Source organism: Lontra canadensis, unplaced genomic scaffold (assembly GCF_010015895.1).
Source record: "Lontra canadensis isolate GAN:19392208 unplaced genomic scaffold, GSC_riverotter_1.0 scaffold79, whole genome shotgun sequence".
NCBI lineage: Eukaryota > Metazoa > Chordata > Mammalia > Carnivora > Mustelidae > Lontra > Lontra canadensis.
The window spans coordinates 366504-385303 of NW_022631073.1; the positions used below are offsets into that span (position 1 = coordinate 366504).

The 18800-nt window shown below is 66.6% G+C and overlaps 1 protein-coding gene across 1 annotated transcript; it reads left to right on the forward strand.

Annotated features, from left to right (window-relative positions):
* ADAM8 (ADAM metallopeptidase domain 8) lies at positions 1 to 10527 on the forward strand. Its single transcript, XM_032882050.1, has 24 exons — positions 1 to 368; positions 1223 to 1326; positions 2219 to 2295; positions 2386 to 2464; positions 2556 to 2632; positions 2982 to 3165; positions 3451 to 3513; positions 3591 to 3659; positions 3768 to 3937; positions 4060 to 4141; positions 4318 to 4469; positions 4550 to 4727; positions 4916 to 5005; positions 5093 to 5282; positions 5376 to 5457; positions 5816 to 5978; positions 6459 to 6536; positions 6969 to 7053; positions 7877 to 7982; positions 8355 to 8514; positions 8957 to 9022; positions 9234 to 9284; positions 10055 to 10132; positions 10445 to 10527. The coding sequence occupies exons 1-24, from the start codon at positions 326 to 328 to the stop codon at positions 10493 to 10495; spliced, it is 2478 nt and encodes an 825-aa protein (XP_032737941.1). The 5' UTR covers positions 1 to 325; the 3' UTR covers positions 10496 to 10527.
* Positions 10528 to 18800: the final 8273 nt, after the last annotated feature.

Genomic DNA, 18800 nt, shown 5'->3' on the forward strand with positions numbered 1-18800 from the left:
TTGTTCCTCGTGCGGGACACCAGGCGCTGTTCAGGAGCCCGCAGGGGCCCAGGAGTAGACGCGGGAAATCCGCGGGGCGAGGCGCCCCTCCCCGGCGCGTGTCCAAGCACCGCCCCTCCCGGCGTCGGAGGGGCCGATAGGCTGCGGGCCGGGGGCTGGTCTCCGGGGCGGGGCAGCAGGGCCAGACCTCTTCCCCCGCGCGGAGCCGCCTCTGCCAGCGCGGCGTCAGTAGACCCTGGACCCCGGACCCCAGACCTCGGGCCCCGTGCGCGCCCCCTGTCCTTGGCCCGGACCCCAGTGTACGCCCCCCGAGCGCGCCCCGGCCATGCGCGGCCTGGGGCTCCCGCTGCTCGCCCTGTGTCTGCTAGGTGAGTGCTGCGGGGAGGGGCCGCCGTCCGGGGCGCCGGCGGGTCCCCTGGCCTTCCGCACCCTGCCGAGCTCCGGGTCAGTCTCCGGGGTCGGACGCGCCGAGGGGAGTCCTCACCGGGAAGGCCCAGCGTGGCAGATGGAAACTTCAAAAGGGAACTGGGGGAAGAAGCCGCCTGGGGCGCTTCCCCAGCGCTGGTCCCGCTGGGGACTCACAGGGCACCGGGGAGAACCGCGCCTCTCCCCATCCACCTGGAGCCTTGGGATGACTGCCCACGCCCACCCAGGTCGCCCAGCCTGGCAGGGAAGGGAGGACGGAGGAGCGGTGACCTGGAGCTGAGGCTGGGCATTGGGGGAGGAGGGCGGAGGGGGTAGTCTAGCCCCTTGGGACCACCCCCCACCGGCCGGCTGCTCTGGGGAGCTTTCTGGGCTGAATTCTGTGGTGGCCCAGACCCCAGCTTGGGGGGCCTCTGCTCGGAGCCTCTCTGCGGGTGCTCTGCTAGATGAGGGTCTCATCCATTAACGCTCTAGGACCGGAGACCCTTGCCGGGCGGCCGCTCTCTGGGCCTCACCCCACTCCCAGGGCTGTTTGTGGTTGGACACCTGACAGCTGCTGGATCTGGGCTGCGTGTACAGCCCGCAGGCAGGAGGACAGACCTGTCGCCCACCCAGGCCGGTGCTCGCCCAGAGACCCGGGGGAGAGGAGGGGAGGGGACAGGAGGTCAGGTCAGGTCTAGGTCAGCCCGGTGGGGTCCACCCAGGGCTCCGAATCCCTGGTGCTCACACTCTCTGGTGACCACCCAGGGGAGGAGGTGCAGGCCCACCACTGGCCGGCTGACCCCCTTCTTGCCCACAGTGGCAGCCCCCAGCGCCCCACTGCCCCACGTGGAGCAGTACGAGGTGGTGTGGCCTCGACGCCTGCCAGCACCCCGTGCCCGCCGAGCTCTGCCCTCTCACCTGGTAAGTCTGGGCGGGGAAGCCGGCCTGGGGGGCCCCACTGGCTCCCGGAGCCTGTCCTGTCTGTAGCTCCGAGCGTGCCCACCGCTGGTGAGCCCCGGCCCCGCGGCCCCGGCCCCGCAGGGCTGTCTTTGCCCGCACTTCCTCCACCCCCAGCCTCCCCTCCCTGCATCCTGCCTCAGCCTGCCCCACCCCCACCCCCGGCGGGTGGGGCGAGGTGAGCGGCTTCTGCTGAAGGGGGGGCCCCTGGGGCTGCTCCCGCTGCCTTTCAGCAGCCCTGATGGCTCAGGGCACGTCACAGTTTCACTCACTGGCGGGATAAGTCTGATCCCTTTCAGGCCCGAGGGAATGGCTCATCAGGGGCGTGTCACCGGACGGGTTTGTGGTGACTGTGATGACGCACCTTCGTGGGGCATTTGGAGCTGGGCTGGGATTCCCCGAGGAAGGCTGCCTGGAGGCATTCCTGAAATCCCTGTGGGACCGCCTGTCCTGACCTTGGTATCTGGAGAGAGCCTTCTGGAGGTCCGCAGGCTGGAGGCACTCCCCTGGAGGCACTCCCCTGATGTGCCCCCATCTCCTCTGCTACCTTGGATCCAAGGGCTGCCGGTCAGGGCCCTGTCTCCCATCCCCCTGCTTCCTGGGAAAGGGGATCTAGTCATTACGTGCGTGGACAGATGGGGAAATTGAGGTCTAGAGCTCCAACCTGCCCAGCCCCAGCTTCCTAATACCAGCCGGACACTGAACGACCCCCAGGGTCCTCTGAGGAGGCTTTCAGATTTCAGGGTGCCCTGGCCTTGACTGCACCCCCAGCCCAGCCCCAGCGCGCCCAGGTTTGAGGCGTGTGTGCCCTGGTTAGGGCCACTCACCCTGGACCCCTCCCTGTCCCCTGGTTCAGGACCTGTACCCGGAGAGCGTGAGCTACGTCCTTGGGACCCAGGGGCACAACTTCACCCTGCACTTGAGGAAGAACAGGTGAGTAGAGGCCCGGCCACCCTGCCAGGCCAGAGGCGGCTTTAGAGGGGGGCAGACAGGGCCCCGGGAACCACAGTGGCTCTTTTCCAGGGACCTGGTGGGCTCGGGCTACACGGAGACCTACAGGGCTGCCAATGGCTCCCAGGTGGTGGAGCAGCGACAGAGGCAGGTAGGGCCCAGGACAGCCCTGGAGAGGCCATCAGCCAGCGGAGCTGGGGGGGTCAGAGCTGCGGGCCCCTCACGCCTCCCCACTCCTGCAGGGTCACTGCTTCTACCAGGGCCACGTGCAGGGACACCAGCACTCCGCCGCCAGCCTCAGCACCTGTGTGGGCCTCAGGTGGGGGCCGCAGACCTGGAGGGGTGGGGGTATCAGCTGTCCCCCACTTGCTCCAGAGAAGTCGTCAGAGGCCGAGAAGAGAGGGGCTCGGGGTGGTGACCTTCCCACACATGGACTGTGGCCTGTTAGAAGTCACAGGTTCCCCGGGCTGTGGGGCTCCCCGTGGGCCCTGCAGCCTGTCCCGTATACCCCCCCGGCCCCCCACCCCGGCCGTCTGTCCCAGTGCAGATGGAGCTGCATCCGCAGCAACAGGAGCCTCCCCCGCCCCCCGCCACACCCCACCCCACCCCCCTCCTCTGGAGGGGGGGGTGCGCGGATTCAGAACCGCCTGGCTTCCCTCTGCCCTCAGGGGCTTTTTCCGGGCTGGCTCGGATGTCCACGTGATCGAGCCCCTGGACAGGGGTGGTGAAGAGGGGCAGCACGCGCTTTACCGGGCAGAGCATCTGCAACAGAAGCTTGGGACCTGTGGGGTCAGCGACACCAGCTTGGAGCAGGCCTTGGGGCCTCGGACCTCAGCAGCCTTCAGGCCCCGGGTGAGGGGGGTCCTGGGCCAGCTGCATCACCCCCGTCCCCTGGGACTGCATCCCCCAGACCCTCCTTGTGCTCGGCTGGGGGTCCCCATGGCCATTGCACCTGGCTCTGCCAGTGGCTGCCGAGATCGCCCCTTGGCCTGAGCTGGAGCCTCCTGGATGGCACCCTCAGTCCCGAGCAGGGGCCCGGGTGCCAGCTCCAGGACCCCGGGAGAGGGTCAGTGTGCTAACACTGGGCCTGGGCCAGGACTGTGGCTGGGGTGGCTGACCAGCGTCTTGTGCCCCCAGGACGGGCCCCTGCCCCGAGACACCCGCTATGTGGAGCTGTATGTGGTCACCGACAGCGCAGAGGTAGTGCGGGCGGAGCGTGGGGACAGGGCTGGGGCTGGCTGGTGGGCGCGTGCCTCTGAGCGCCTGCCTTCCTCCAGTTCCAACGGCTGGGGAGCAGAGCCGCCGTGCGCAGACGGGTGATGGAGGTGGTGAACCACGTGGACAAGGTAGGTAGAAATCTCAGTGGTTGAGAGGACTGGGCCAGCAGGGAGCTGGGCTGTGTCTGCACCCCTCGCTGTCCCCGAGCCTGACCTGGGGCTCCCCTGCCCTCCCAGCTTTATCAGGAGCTCAATTTCCGTGTGGTCCTGGTGGGCCTGGAGATGTGGAGCCAAGGGGATGAGATTCAGGTGAGCTCGAACCCCGACACCACGCTGGACAACTTCCTGCGGTGGCGGACGCAGAGGCTGGTGGGACGGCACCAGCATGACAACGCACAGCTCATCACGTATGTGGGCGCCTGGCGCAGAGCCAGGCCCCTGCGGCTGGGGGGCTGCGTGGGAACGCCGGGGCACGGGGGAGGGAGGCAGTTGCAGGGCGTCCACCTTTGTCTACTGCTCTTGTTTCCAGTGGCGTTAAGTTCACCGGGACCACCGTGGGACTGGCCAAGGTGTCAGCCATGTGCTCCCAGGACTCGGGGGCTGTGAACCAGGTTTGCTGGCCTCTGGATGGGGAGCCCTGAGGACTAGGTCCACATGCTTGTCCCCACGCTGTCCCCATGGGCTGGAACGCCTGGGGGCCGCCGCCCCTGGAGGGTGCAGGGGTGCTTCGAGAAGTGGTACTGGCGGGACGGGGTGTGGCTCTAGCCGGCGCGGCCTCTCCCGGTAGGACCACAACCTAGAGAACCCTGTTGGTGTCGCATCCACCATGGCCCACGAGATGGGCCACAACCTGGGCATGGACCATGACGATAACGTCCAGGGCTGCTACTGCCCCGTGCCGCGGGAGGGCGGAGGCTGCATCATGGCGGCCAGCATCGGGTGAGGCCGGGGGCTGCCCGGGGAGCGGGGTGTCCTAGGTGCCCCCGCACCCTGACCGAGGCTCCGCTCCGCGCCCCCAGCTCCAAGTTCCCCGTGATGTTCAGCCAGTGCAGCCGCACCGACCTGGAGGTGTTCGTGGAGGAGCCTCGCACGGCCTGCCTGGCCAACGCCCCGGACCCCAGCCGGATGGTGGGCGACCCTGTGTGCGGGAACCAGTTTGTGGAGCGTGGGGAGCAGTGTGACTGCGGCCCGCCCCAGGTACAGGCCAAATGCCCGCCGCCCTCTGCCCGCACGGATGCCCATTCGTGACCCACACGGTGAGCCCCGTGTGCCGCGGCCACACAGCAGAACGCTTCTGCTCTCTGAGCTTTGTCACCACCCGGAGGGGCCTCTGGGGAGGGGGCCCAGGGTCCGCGCTGGAGCCCACTCCTACCTCTGCCCTCCAGGCCTGTCGGAACCCCTGCTGCAACGCCACCACCTGCCAGCTGGCCGCGGGGGCCCATTGTGCCCAGGGTGCTTGCTGCCGGGACTGCAGAGTGAGTCCTGGGCCCCCAGGTCAGTCGGTGGGAAGGGTTCCCAAGGAGATGGCTGACAGCGCACATGAGCTCTGCTCTGCTGGGCAGGTGACGCCTGCCAGTGAGCTGTGCCGTCCCCCAAAGGATGTGTGTGACCTTGAGGAGTACTGTGATGGTCAGCGGCCAATGTGCCCGGAGGACGTCTTCCAGGAGAATGGCACACCCTGCCCAGGGGGCTACTGCTACAATGGGGTCTGCCCTGCGCTGGCCCAGAGGTGCCAGGACCTGTGGGGTCCAGGTGAGGCATGTGTGCTCTGGCCATGTGTCCACAGGCTTGCGGGGCATTGCGGGGCCCAAGCCAGAGGACTGACCCCCTCCTGGCCCCACGCAGGCTCGCAGGTTGCCAAGGAAACATGCTACACCTACAGCATCTCTCCAGGCTGCCAGGGCAGGCCCGCGCATGGTTCCAGCAGGTGAGTGGTCATCTGTGGCCTGAGCCCCCCAGGTCGCGGGCCACAGGATGTCCCTGGAAGTGGGGCTGCCCAAAAGGGTCTTCTGCACAAAGGAGTCTGGGGTCTGAGTCAGAGGGTTCTCCAGGGGGTCCATCCTGCCCTCCAGCACCCCCAGGCCTGAGCATCTGTCTGCCCTCATGGGAGGGAGGGTGTGTCGCTGTCACTGGGGGTGGGGTAGGTGCCCACCAGAGGGCCCTACGGCCCATCCGAGGGCTCGGGGCCTCATTTCCTGCAGCTCCCCAAGTCCTCCAAAGGGAGGGCCCACAGGCATCAGACAGGAGACCCAGCAGAGTTGGCTGCATGGCTTCTCTGTCCACAGGGTCGACACGTGCGGCACCCTATACTGTGAGGGCGGACGGAAGCCGCCGGAGCGGAGTTCCTGTACCCTCACCTTGCGCACGGGCACCTGCCAGGCTCTCGCCCTGGAGGGAGGTGCTGCATATGAGCCAGTGCCGGAAGGCACCAAGTGCGGCGAGGAGAGGGTGAGCTCCTCGAGCCCCTGTTTGCTGCAGGGCACATCCACTGGCTGCAGCGTATAGGGGCTTCTGAGGGCTGTGACCCAGACATGAGCCTGGACGCGCCCCACGTGGCGGTCCTAGACACATGTCCCACGGAGGCGAGCCCACGTGGTCTGAGGGCTGTGCACACGGGCTCCTGTGTGTGCTCAGTCGAGATGCTGCAGGAGGACGGGAGGTGTTCAAGCAACCAGTCCTCCGCTCACGGGGTGTGAAGACCATTCTGTTCTGCAAGCCCACACCTCCCTGGGCATGGGGGACTCCAGCCCTCTGGCCCTGGTGGCCACTGTGGCCTGGCCGGCCTGGGTGTGATGGCCCCGGCCTGCCTCCCCCAGCGCTCCCCAATCAGGCTGAGGGTTCGCGTCAGCTGATGGTAGAAGTGGGGACACAGGGGCTCCAGGCGGTGGTCTAGAATGTCTGCCTGAGGAGATCCCCTCTGCCCTCCAGGTTTGCTGGAAAGGACTCTGCCGGCACCTGCACGTTTACAGATCCATAAACTGCTCTGCCCAGTGCAACAACCACGGGGTACGTGAGCCCATGGGGGGTCCCGCCACATGCCCTCTGGGGCTGAAGCAGACCGGTAGGCCGTGCTCAAGATGAGCCCAGGCCCAGCAGGGGACGCTGCCAGAGGCTGGTGGGATCTGGGTGTCCCATGTGAACACCGAGGCCTGGGGCAGTGGTGCCGGTGGACGCATGGGCTGGGGCTAGGCAGACTTGAAAGCTCTCAACTGTCAGTAATGTGTGTCACGATGTGGGGACAGTCAACCGCTGAGAGCTCGAAACACCAGGGCTGGGGTGCTCCCTTCTGACCCCCAGTCTCAGGGAGGTTTGGGGGTGTGCCCCAAGGACAGCCCACAGGAAGCCGCCAGACGAGCTCACCTTGCTGGCCGCACGTTTGATGGGCGAGGCGGCAGACAGGTATATGGCGGCCTGGTCCTCACACCGAGTCACCCCCAGGTGTGCAACCACAAGGGAGCGTGCCACTGCCACCCAGGCTGGGCCCCGCCCCACTGCACAGAGCTGCTGCCCCACGTGCACACAGGTAGGCCCGGCGACCCCGGGGCTTTCGTGCCTGCACGGCCTGATAGGGTCCCGTGCAGGTCCCGTCCTTCCTCAGACCACCTGGGCTGGGCTGAGAAGGACACCACGTGCCCTCAGGTCCATCAGGCATTGTTAAAGATGCAGGTATGCGGGGGCGCCTGGGTGGCTCAGTGGGTTAAAGCCTCTGCCTTCGACTCAGGTCATGATCCCAGGGTCCTGGGATCAAGCCCCGCATCGGGCTCTCTGCTCGGCAGGGAGCCTGCTTCCTCCTCTCTCTGCCTGCCTCTCTGCCTACTTGTGATCTCTGTCTGTCAAATAAATAAATAAAATCTTTAAAAAAAAAAAAAAAAAAAGATGCAGGTATGCGGCCCTCGGCCTGGGCTTTCTGACCCCATGGCTGCCGCCTGGGCTCCACATGAGACAGGCAAGAGGCCTGTCCTAGAGGGAGGGCACAGTCGTGGTGACAGGACGCCAGCCGGTTTGCTGGGTCCTTGGCCGCCTTCTGAGCGTAGGAGTCTGAGGGCCCCCCACACCCACAAGTGTCTTCTCCAGTAGCCACTGTGCACACGGCTGCCCACAGCAGCATGGCCTCCTGAGCCTGGCCAGACCCTGCTCATGTCACTGTGGGCCAGGGGCCAGTCACCACCAGGCCCTCCAGCCCCTGCCCCGAGAGCCCACAGGGCTGGTGTAACAGACTCGCTCTCAGTGCTGAGGCTCCTCACGTGGGCTCTGGGGTCCTGGGTCCCCGCCTGAGAAAACAGTCCCCTCCTTGGCCCTGGGGCCCTCACTACCCTATTGACACCTGGTCTCCTGCACCCCCACAGGGTCCAGGAGCCTCCTGGTGGGCCTGCTGGCATCTGTGGTGTTGCTGGTGGCACTCCTGGCAGGTGTGGTCTTCTACCGAAAGGCCTGGAACCGAGGCTCTGGGAGGTGAGCGTGCTCTGTGGTTGCAAGGAGCACTTCCTGTGCGTATACAATTGGGAAACGTCCTGCCGCTGTTTGAGGAAGAGGAACAGCCCTCCGCACAGAGAGCTTGGGGCCTCTGCCTCTTGAAGACGGGGCAGGTGACAGGCGTGGCCAACAGGTGGGGGTGGTAAACCCAGACAGAGCCCCTCCATCCCCACCCTGATCGGTGCCAGAGCACTTGGGATGATACAGGCTTTGCCCGTCGTGGGCAGCTGCCCACGGAGTTGCCATGGGACCTCACCCCATCTTGCTGGCTGCAGGACACACCCAGGAGCCCAATTCCCTGGGCCAGACCCCAAGGCCAGGACACACTGACCAGTCTTGCTTTTTCCCCAGGAGCTCAGTGCCCAAGACTGCCAAGGGGCTCTCCAACCCCCTGTTCCATGAGGGGCCCAGTGTGCCAGCCAAGGGTGGGGCTCCAGCCGCCACCAGCCACCCCAGCCAGCCCACCAGGCCCATGGCCTCCAGGACGACCCCTAAGCAGCCGCCCCCTGCTGTAAGCAGTGCATCCCACCACCCCTGGGCCATCCCCAATCCCTCCCATTAGGGCTTGGAGCTGCCCCTGCAGAGGCAGAAGCAGGCTTCAGGGTGGACAGTCTGAGACCCCGCATGAGCCAGTGACAGACCAGACCTTGGACTTGGACATGAGGCTCTCGGCCTCTGCAGGGTGGACAGAGAGGTGTTAAGGCCCAGATGCCCTCTGTTCCTGCCCAGCATCTCTGGGCCCCTCCACAAGGCTGACAAAAGGGGAGGGTGGGAGTCGCACCTGGGCTCAGCCTTGGGGATCCGTGGGGCAGGGCAGAGCCCTCCATGTGCACTTTACTCTCCCTCCTCTGGGAGGGGTGGGAACCTCGGGTTCTGGGCTGGGACCTCCAAAGCCGGGCTCCCTGGACATAGCCGCCCTGTGAGACCCAGGCTCCCCACCCTGTTCCCTGCAGCCTCCAGTTATCATGTCCAACCCACCCTTCACCATTCCTGTGTACACCCGGCCGCGCCCAGACCAGGTGAGCAGCAGTGGGACCCAGCAGCCAGGGAATCTGGGAGCACTAAGTGGGTCCTAGGCGAGGAGTGCAGGGGCTGGGGGTTGGACTTGGTGAGCTGGGGCCCCAGGGCAGCAACCCCTACACTCGGGACGCTGATGGCCCAGCCCAGAGAGGATGTTTACTAAATCCAGGGGACTGAGGGGCCCTGACTGCCACTTCTCCCTCCCACCAGCTCAGACCTCCTCCTCCTGCCAAGCGCCTCCCTGAGCTGAAGCCCAAGCAGGTGAGAAGCCTCTGCCCTTCTGGAGACCCCTCCAGCAGCACTGCCCTTCCCTGGCTGTCGGGCCCCTCCCGGCCAGACCCTGTGGTGTCCTTGGCTTCCTTTTGGAGCTCAAGTCTAGAGATGCTCTGAGATGCATGGCGGACGACTCCTTGCGCTGTGATCCCCCAGGGTCTGCAGCGTCCATCCGGAGACCCCGCCAGGAGCCACCGTTACTGTGGTGTTTGCTTCGTGGAAATTCTCTTTTTTAACTTTTTGAACTAATTTTAGATTTACAGCAAAGCTGCAAAAATAGCCTTGAGGGGAGGGGTTGAAAGGAAAAATGGACAAAGGGGCAGAAATGGGTCTAGCCGGGGAGCGGCTACAGGGGAGCTGCGCACACCAGGGGTCTTCCCTTGGAGGGGGGTGGCCGGTGCCCTGGGCCTTCCCTTCCTCCACCCAGACCCTGGGGGCACTTGCCCTGCCTGCCCAGAGGAAGCTGAAGTGTAAACAGAGGCCAACTTTAGTGGTGAATTCTCAGCGCTTGAACTTCCAAAGACCCACATTCTGGCCATTTAAGAGCCTTGTTTGGGAAATGCTGGGGTGGGGTGGGGTGGGGACATTGAGGGAGAAGGGGAGGTGGGGAGCCAGAGTGCAGCTGATGGGCCAGGAGGGGGTTCTGCCCCAGCTGGGGGCACTTCTTTGTGGAGAAGCCTGCCAGGGGGTTGGGAGCAGAGCCAGCTGGGGAAGATGGGGCCTTTGATGGTGTCCAGAGTCTGCTGTCTGTCCCCCAGGGTGTGAAGCCGACCTTCCCACCCCCAATGCCTCCAGTCAAGCCTGGGGCGGGAAGGGCCACCCCTGGACCCGTGCAGGTGAGCCTGTCTCCCCCAGGGCGCTGGGCAGGGCGGGTGGTCTCCCTGGCTGGCTGGCTGGGGCACTGCCCCGGGGTCACTGTCCACCGGGTTTGTCTCGCACCCACTTGCGCCGGTCAGGACTTCTCTGCGAGCCGCCCCTGTTGCCCCTGCATCTGTTCCTCCTGTCAGCCAGGGGGCCAGGCTGGGGTCGCGGGGGTTAGGCTTGTGGCGGGTCGCGGCCGGTGTGGGCCGCGGTGACCTCCGTTTCGACGAATGCACGAGGAAGCGCTCGGGCCGCGGTTCAGCTCCGGTTCTCCTTCCTCCTCCCAGGGCGCCGCGGGTGCGAAGGCGGCTCCGAGGCCCCCGGTGCAGCGGAGGTGACGGGGGACTGCGGACATCGGCCCGGGTGGGGACCGCGGTGCCCTCCCCGCAGGGTTCGGGTCGGGCGGCCCCTGCCCCCCGCCCCGGGGACCCGTCCGGCCTGAGCAGCGCGCGCAGAGGAGCCACGGCCGGCCGCCCCCCTCCCGGGACCCCCGGCGCCCCCTTCCCGGGCCGCCCCCCCGGCGTCCCGCACCCCGAGGGGCCCCCGCGCCGGCAGCGGGGCCGGAGCTGCCGTGAAGTGTTTTCGGACCAAGTCACCGACCGGGTTCTGAGCGGTCGGGACCGTCATTAAATCGACGCAGGACGGTGTGCGCGACCTTGTGCAGCGCGAGGCACTACTCGCTCGCGGCGGGTCAACGCGGGGCGGCGCCTCCCTCTACCCGCCCTCCCCGGCCTCGCGGCCCCCTCCCCCGCCGGAAGTCCGCCGCCCCTTCCGGCCTGGCCCGCCGCCCCGCCCCTTCCGGCCGCCGCGGCTCTCCGCGGCCCCTCGGGGCCCTGCGCTGCCCTCGGCGGCCTCGGCGCCTGGCGGGACGGGCCCCGCTCAGCCGCCCCAAGCGCCCCCGGCCCGGGACTCGGCGACGGCGGCTGAGCGGGGCCGGCGGGGAGACGCCGGGGACTGGCGGGCCGCGGAGGCGCAGGCGCCCTTGGGGGCACCGGGCCGGGGAGGGTGGGGGCCGCGGGGCCGCCCGTCAGCGGTCGGCGAAGCGGCCCCAGCAGCCGGGCCGGGCCCGGAGGCGTCCCCGCGGCGCGCGCTCCCTGCACGTGCGGGAGACCCGGGGCGGGGCGTGAGGCGACGCCCCGAGCAGCCGCCGGCCCCTGGAGGAGGAGCCACGCGGCGGCCGGGCTCCTCGTGCAGCCCCGGCGACCCCAGCCCCGCTCCCCGGGCGCCCACGCGCCGCCGGGGGGCCTGCAGCCTGGCCGCTGGGTCCGCTCGCCCAGGACGGGGCCGGCCCCCGGCAGGGCGCCGCCTCCTCGGGGGTCCTGGGACGCTGACGTGTCGGAGGCCATCAGGCGGGGCCGACCTTGCGCCCCGGCCCGCGGCCGTGCGGGCGGAGACTGGGGCACCAGCCCATCGCGGCTGCTGGGCGCGCACGCCTGCGGCCCCGCCTGCGCCGCGGACCCGGAGCTGGGCCGGCGCGTTCTCGGCCGCCTGTCCTCCCGCCTCCCGCCCCGCCCCGCCCCTTGTTCTCCGCGGGCGACGCGACCCTCCCCTCCCCTCCGGGCCTCTGGACCACGGTTCTAGGCCGCTTCCCTGACGGTCTCTTCGGTGTTTGTGTCCCCGTCCACTGGAGTCACCTCATTCCGCCAAGAGGACAGCGCGGTCAGCTTGAGACCATCCCCACCAGGGCATCAGTCCTGCCCTCGGACCGCACCTCCGGCTCGCTGACTCCCCGGTAATTCCGGGCGGCGGGCTCGGCTCCAGGCCCTTGCGCTCATGGGGCGGACCGGCTGTCTAGTGGGAAGCGTCCGTCGTGATGGGCGATAGGAAGCACGAGGACCCTAAGTGACAGCGGAACGAGGAGTGGGTGATCTAGGGGTGCTGCAGTGGGGAGCAGGGTCCCTGCGCCCCGGAAGCTGGGCAGGGGGGCAGCTCAAGCTGCTCGGGGCCCCCAGAGGCCGTGGTCAGGACCTCTCTGAGCCTGAGGGGATATAGGAGGGACTGTGGGGTTGACACCTGGGCAAGTTCTGGTAGGATAGAGTACCGAGAGGGAGAAGGGGACTTGGGGGGAGGTGGAGGCAGGGGGGCTGCTGCTCAACCCCAGGGGTGGGAGGGGTAGGCTCTGGGGGTGGTGAGAAGTCCCCATTGCGAGCACTTTGGCGGGGAGCCTGCGGGACTTTCTAGCCAAGAGGTGAGCTCTCCCTCGGAGGCCCAGGTTGGGACATATGAGTGGCCAGTTCCGACCTTCACCTCTCCTCCAACAGTGAGGCTCTGGGTTTCCGGCAGGGGTGGTTTCCTTCCCTGCACCCTAATCACCCGCCTCAAATCACCCAGCCACTTGGCTCCACCCTGGGAATCAACACCTCCCCCCGACACACCCCAGCTACTGAGTCGTTAACAAAAAAAAAAATCTGGCCCCAGATGGCACTGCTGGGAACAGGATGGTTGCGGGGTTTCTGTGGGTGCAGGGCGAGAAGGTCCACGAGCCCCAGCCTGTCCTCCAAGGAAAGCTGGACCCACCTCCTGGCCCCACAAAGCGTGCCACTCTGAGGGCTGCACCCCCACGTCCTTTGCAGGAAAGTCTTTAACAAGCTGCATTTGTGGGTCTCAGAGATGGAAATCCAAAGGGTGGTGGCCGGGGCCATCGAGCCCATCTTGTGTGCCCCGAAGGGAAGGGTGAGGGATGGCACTGCATGGCAAGTCCCGCTCACAGCAGCCGTATTTGTTGGGGCCCTTGTGTGGCCTTTGCCCTGCTGTGTTGGTGGTGGTGCGATGTGGCCCACTTATATGCCAGTGATAATAGCACGGGTGACAAAGGCCCTGCACACCCATGACCCGGGGTGCAGACTGAAACTCCAGCCCTTGGCCCTTTCCCGCCTGACCCACTGGCCCCGGGGCAGTGAGAACTACTGTGCCCAGGCCAGCCCCAGGCCATGCTCTTTCCTCTCCAGCCCCCTCCCACCCGCCTCTGTGCCTAGAAACACAGGGAGGTATGTTGGCAACAGGCCGATGAGCAGCACCTCCGGGGCTGGCCCTCACTGTTCAGCCTTTAAAACCTTGGCAGGACCCAGGACCCTCCAGTGCTAATGCTGGCAGACCCTGGGCAGAGCTCGCCAGCCTGGCACACACGGTCGTACCCAATCCCTGGGTCAGGGAACTGAGGCCCATTGCAGCCCCCTCGGGCCTCCCACAGAGGGCGGTGTCCGACGAGGCTTGTGGCACTCTTGACTTCACACCTCCAGAAAGGCAGGTCCTTGCTCTGAGGGGACAGCCAAGGGAGTCCCGGGTCCAAGGCCACCCAGGCTGCAGCTTCCTGAGTGGGAGCCAGCGGCCCTGTCCACGGGCCTTTCAGAGGCAACCAGGGCGGTGCCTGCGTGGTGCCCCACCCCCACCCAGTGGCCGAGGGGGCCCAGCCTCTCTGAGCTCCTGCGTCTGCTCACCTCACAGACGGGCTGACTCCACAGGGCCCTCCAGCGCAAAGACCCTTCTGAGTCAGGAAGACTCCAGAGAAGACGGGCCACTGTGTGTGCACAGGGTGGGCCCCTGACTCCTGACCTCAGCTCTTATCCCCGCACCCCTCCTGCGTTAAAGGCCGGGTGTCTGCCTTTCAGTCAGGACGCAGCCCATGGGCCGCGGGAGTGCCTGGAGTCGGCTGCCGGAGCTGCTGGAGGAGAAGGAGCAGGCTCTGGCCTTGCTGCAGGAGACGGTCAGGGTGCAGCGACCTGGGGGCCCCTCGATGCCCAGACGCCCCCCAGGAAGCAGATGGGTTGCATTCCTTTCTAGGAAGCTGGGCCTGGTGTGGGTGTGGCAGTGGCCGGGTCAGGCAAGGTCCCTGACCAGGGAGCACCATACTTAGTTTGGCTACTTAGCAAACTCCCTTAACTGTGGAACATTCCAGGCAAGCCCGGAAACAGCAGAGTACGGTGGACCTCTGTCCCCCATGACTCACCGCCACCCAGCCTTGGCCATTCCCAAACCCCAGGGCCATGGGGACTATGGACGGTCACAGGTGCCACCACCCAGAGGCCCACAGGCTGGGGGCTCAGGGGGGCAAAAAACACTCCCCCCAAGACACACACCTGGTTCCACAGGGGCACAGCTGTCCTCTGCTCTTTCACTAAGGGTCTCCCGTGCTCCTGGGTTCAGGAAGTGCTCAAGTGCCCTCCCCCATGTCCATCTGCACCCCGACCCCCCGGGGAGCGCAGGCCACAGGTTTGGACCTGAAACGGTGCAGGGAGCCGCGAAGAATTGTGAAAACAGCCTGGTTCCCTAGCGGATACCCAAATCTTGATGAGCTGTTTTCCTGAGGAAGCAGGAAAGGGAGATTGTCGTGTGTTTGGGATTTGCTGAGGGCGGCAGAAAGGAAGTGGTAAGCAGCAGCATCGGGGCTGAGGTTGCCGTCAGGCCCTCGCCGGTGGCGCTGGTCCATGTGCCAGCAAAGCGCTTTGTAACCGTTTGACTTCTCCAAACTGGGAGGGGCTCTCCGCTGCGCCTGCTATTTGAGTGCCGCGGCCGTGATGGTCACCGGTGGGAGATCCTTCCCCCGGAGAAGAGAGACTTGCAGGGGAACGTGGGGGAATTCCATGGTTCTGACTGTTGGTGGAGCCGCTGCCTCGGGTCCGGGAGGGAGGCTGTGGGTCAGCCGGGGTCCGGCGGTAGGAAAGCCCCCCCCACGGTGGATGGTGCTAGCTCCGCGTATGGCCCCAGGTCCTCACAGCTCGTGCCTGGGGACTGAGCATGGGGCCAGTGGCAGGAGGTGGGGGCATGCCAGGTCCCGCTGGCCCACGCTGCCTGGTGCTCACGGAGGGGATGTGTCTGCTGAGTCGCTGACTCGTTGCCTCGACCGGCGGGAGCTGTCTGTCCGCGGTGAGGGCGAGGGCTGTCACACCACCCCATCCTGACAGCACCTCGTGCTTGGGGGCAGACAAGCTTTTGCTCCCTGCTGGGGTGGGCCTGGGTCTATGCTTCCAGGAAGGGGAGGTTTGTGATGGGCCCAGGAGCGCCCAGGGCCGGACAGCCTGCGGGGTGGGGCCTGGCCGTTCCTCCCGTGCAGACATCAGCATGGGGACGTTTTCTTGGCTGTTAACTTTTAGAAGAAAACAGTGCACATGCTGCCCAAATGCCGTGCATGCGTCCAGCCACCCAGCATGTCCACAGGCAGGCCCCCAAACCTGCCAGGGGCCCCACGAGCCCTTCCGGCAGCGTGGGGCTGCGTGAAGTCCTGGCAACGGCAACGGAGACAAGCAGCGTCTCCCGAAACCTCCGTCCCCGACTCCCTTCCTGCCGCCAGGACCCCAACTGCTGGGACACACCCTGGAGTTTTGGTTCTGCTCTGGCCTCCCTCTGCCTCACCGCCCACCCCCACTGCCTGGGGCCTGAGCCTGGCCCCGTGCAGGGACCCAGAGCCAGAAACCGCCTCCAGGCACCCCAGTCCTCCCCAGCCCCCAGTCAGACTGCGTGTCTCTAGGCACGTGTCAGGGCTTTGGGGTCAGAGGTAGGGTCTAGGGCCGGAGAGAGAGAGAAAACACGAACTGGAGCTAAGCTGTTTGGGAGCACGACCCAGCCAGGAGGCATGTGGAGACTCATGGGTGGTGGCTGTCTTGGCCAGAAGCCAGGGCACCAAGGTGGGTGGAGGGTGGGGGTGCTGTGTCCAGGCGGGGACCCATTCTGGAAGAGCGCTTCTCTGCCTACTGGGCCTGGGAGGAGCAGTCTGGGAGGTGGTCTACGCAGCCTGCCCCTGGAGAACGAGGAGCCACGGGGTTTGTGGGGCTCTGTGGGAATCGGGGCAACAAAGGGCACATGCTTGTTCCTGGTGTCGGGAGCTCGCCCAGCCCCCGCAGCGCTCCTGTTGCTCCGCTGGCGCCTCAGGGGGCTGCCTGCCTGCCCCGGGCCAGACCTGCGCAGACACCCGTGCTCTCCTGAGGCTGCTTGGCTTTGTAGAAACAGGAGGCTGCCGTGTGTGTGTGTGTGTGTGTTCGTGCCCACGCACCCCCCGGTGGAGGGGACCCTGAGGGCTGGGTTTTGGGGTAGAGACAGAGGATGGAGCTTGGGGATCGTGGCCCCGGGGGGTGATGGTATCTGGAGACAGGGGCCACTTCCAAACGCAGGCCTGGCTTGCTGACCAACAGGCCCATGGCAACCTCTTTGGGGAGGGAGGACGGGGAGGGCTGGGGGGACAGGCAGGGAGAGGGGTGTGAGCCCCACCCTGGGTGAAGGAACAGCTTGGTTTTGTGCTCCCAGCACAGGCTGGAATGAGGAACAGCCCTTGGTGGGTGTCTGGGATTCAGGGGGAGACGGGGCACATCAGACCCCATCTCTGGAGGGCCTGATTCAAGGGCCTGAAGCCTCCTCTGACCAGCCCAGCTCCTGGAGGGACACGCCCTTCACCCCTGCCCTGGACAGCAGACCCGGTGGTCAGGTTAATGGGCAGTGGGCTCTGAGTTCTTGGCTGTAGGCAGAGCTGATCCCAGCTGTCCCCACCCCTGAGGCAGTGATGGGGGAAGCTACCAAGCCACACCCCATAGGGGGCAGGACCGTGGGCTGGCGCTCGCCCCTCCAGGCTCTGTATGGGAAGCCCCATCCCAGCAAAGACCCCCAAACTGAAATCCCAATGATGGTTCCTTTGGGGGCTCCCTCTGGCCCAGCAGCACCCATGACCTTGCGTGGCCGAGGTGTCACAGGACTTAGCCTCTGTGGGGCTGGGGACTGATAGCCAAGCCTGGGTGCTGGCCAGGGTACTTCACATGGGACCCCAGGTCAGGAGGTGGAGTGGGGTTGGAGCCCCCTGCGGAGAGCAGACTACTAGTGCCCCCTCAGGCCCTCCCCAGGGCTTGCTTCTTGGGGTGCCACTTGGAAAAGGCTGGCTGGCGGTACAGGTCCTGGAGGGGATAGTGTGTGCAGAGTTGGGGTTCCCTTGGGGCCAGTATGAAGTTGACAAGTGAACCATGGGGGTGCTGCTGTGGGCCCTCCCCACCACATTCTGTTTACCTGGGCCCCTAGGGTAACCTCATGGCCAGGCCAGCACAATCTCAGGCCCAAGTGGCTTCTGGCTCCTTCTCCAGAAGGCGGGGCACCAGCACAGTGCCACAATCTCGGAGGGCTTTCATCCCGGGTCTGGGGTCCCCCACCGCAGGCCACAGGGTGCTCTCCAGGGGACCACCAAACCCTGGGCTTGGGTTCTCCTAGAACCTGGGGTGCAGCTGAGGGTGTGACGCCTCTCACGCCCGCCTCAGGGGCTCCTGCCAAGGGTCAGCAGGTTGGAAGGTGCGGTGCTCTGCACGCCCAGAGTGTGGGCCGGGCCTGGGTCTCCAGTGCCTCCCCCCACCCCAGGAGGCAGATGTGGAAGAGTTGCCTCAGTGCCAGGTGCTCATGGCGGCTCACGGCGGCTCACGGTGGTGGCGAGCTGGCTGCTGGCCAGGCCTCCTCGGGGAGGAAGCCGTGAGGGACCCCAGCCAGGTGCTGCTTCCCAGGTAACCCTACGAGGGACTGAGCCTGGGGTAAATGTAGGACAAAATCAGAAGCCAGGCCAGCCCCACCCCGCAGAGGCTCTTCCTCTAGTTCACGGTCTCACTTTCCGCTGAAGCAGAGTGTGGGCCAGTAGCCTCCGCCCGGCCCACAGGCCAGCAGACCTCGGTTCCTGCCCGTGATGTCTGTGCACGCAAAGTGCTGGAAGCAAGTGAGTGCCTGCAGAAGGGATTCCGTGTGACACAGACCTTCATTCCTGTGTCCAGAGATGGAGGCAGAGCAACGTGGGCCGAAGGCGGGTCTGGGCGCAGAAGCGCCCGGCGACTTCCCCCTCAGGCGCGAGGCTCTGGGAGGCCCCGAGCAGCCCCGCGGACACGCTCCCGGCGGTGCCGGCGCTGGCGTTCGCGCGCGCGCAGCCCTCCCTCCGCTCCGACCCCGGGTTTCTGGCCGCGGGCTCAGATCCGTGGCGAGCGCAGGGTTAGCGACCTCCGGCTCTCTCCCCCGGGAGCCGTGCGCAGGGCGAGCAGCGCCCTCCCGCCCCTGCCTGCCCAGGCCCGCCCGCAGGCGGTGGGCGCGGGGAGCTCGGCCGCCGTCCAGCGGGCAGGTCTGTGTGTTCCTTTTCTAGACGTTGTAAGGGAAAACCCTGGGATGCACCGAGGTGTCACGTGGACCGATGCCTGGAAACCCGCTGCCCAGGAACGCTGAGCGCGCCTGCGCCCACCAGCGCCCACCGCGCCGCCCGCCCCACCCGCCCCCGCCCAAGGTCAGCCAAGAGCTGGGGCGACTTGGGCCTCGAAAACCCACTTCCTCATTTGTAAAATGGGGAAGCGAAGTTGGCAGGGGGCGGGGTGGGCGGGGCCTCACTCCCACTGCCCCCCACCCCACCCCTGGGGGCCTGTGGGGGGGGTGACCCCATGTGGCCTGTGCAGGAATCACGCTTTCTTGACTCAAAAATGGGCAACACACTGCTGGGGCTTGTAAACACGGCTGCTTTGGACCTGAATGACCAGCAGGCCCGGCTTCCCCGTTCCCTTCCCGCCCGAAAGGCCTGGGGACTCCCACTTCAGCTGGAAACCTGTGAGGTCGCTGCCGCGGGATCGAGGGTTGGGGGAGCGGACGGTGGGCAGAGACCCGTGCGGCCCGCCTTGGTCTGTGCTCCACGGGGAGCCCCTGCCCGCCCAG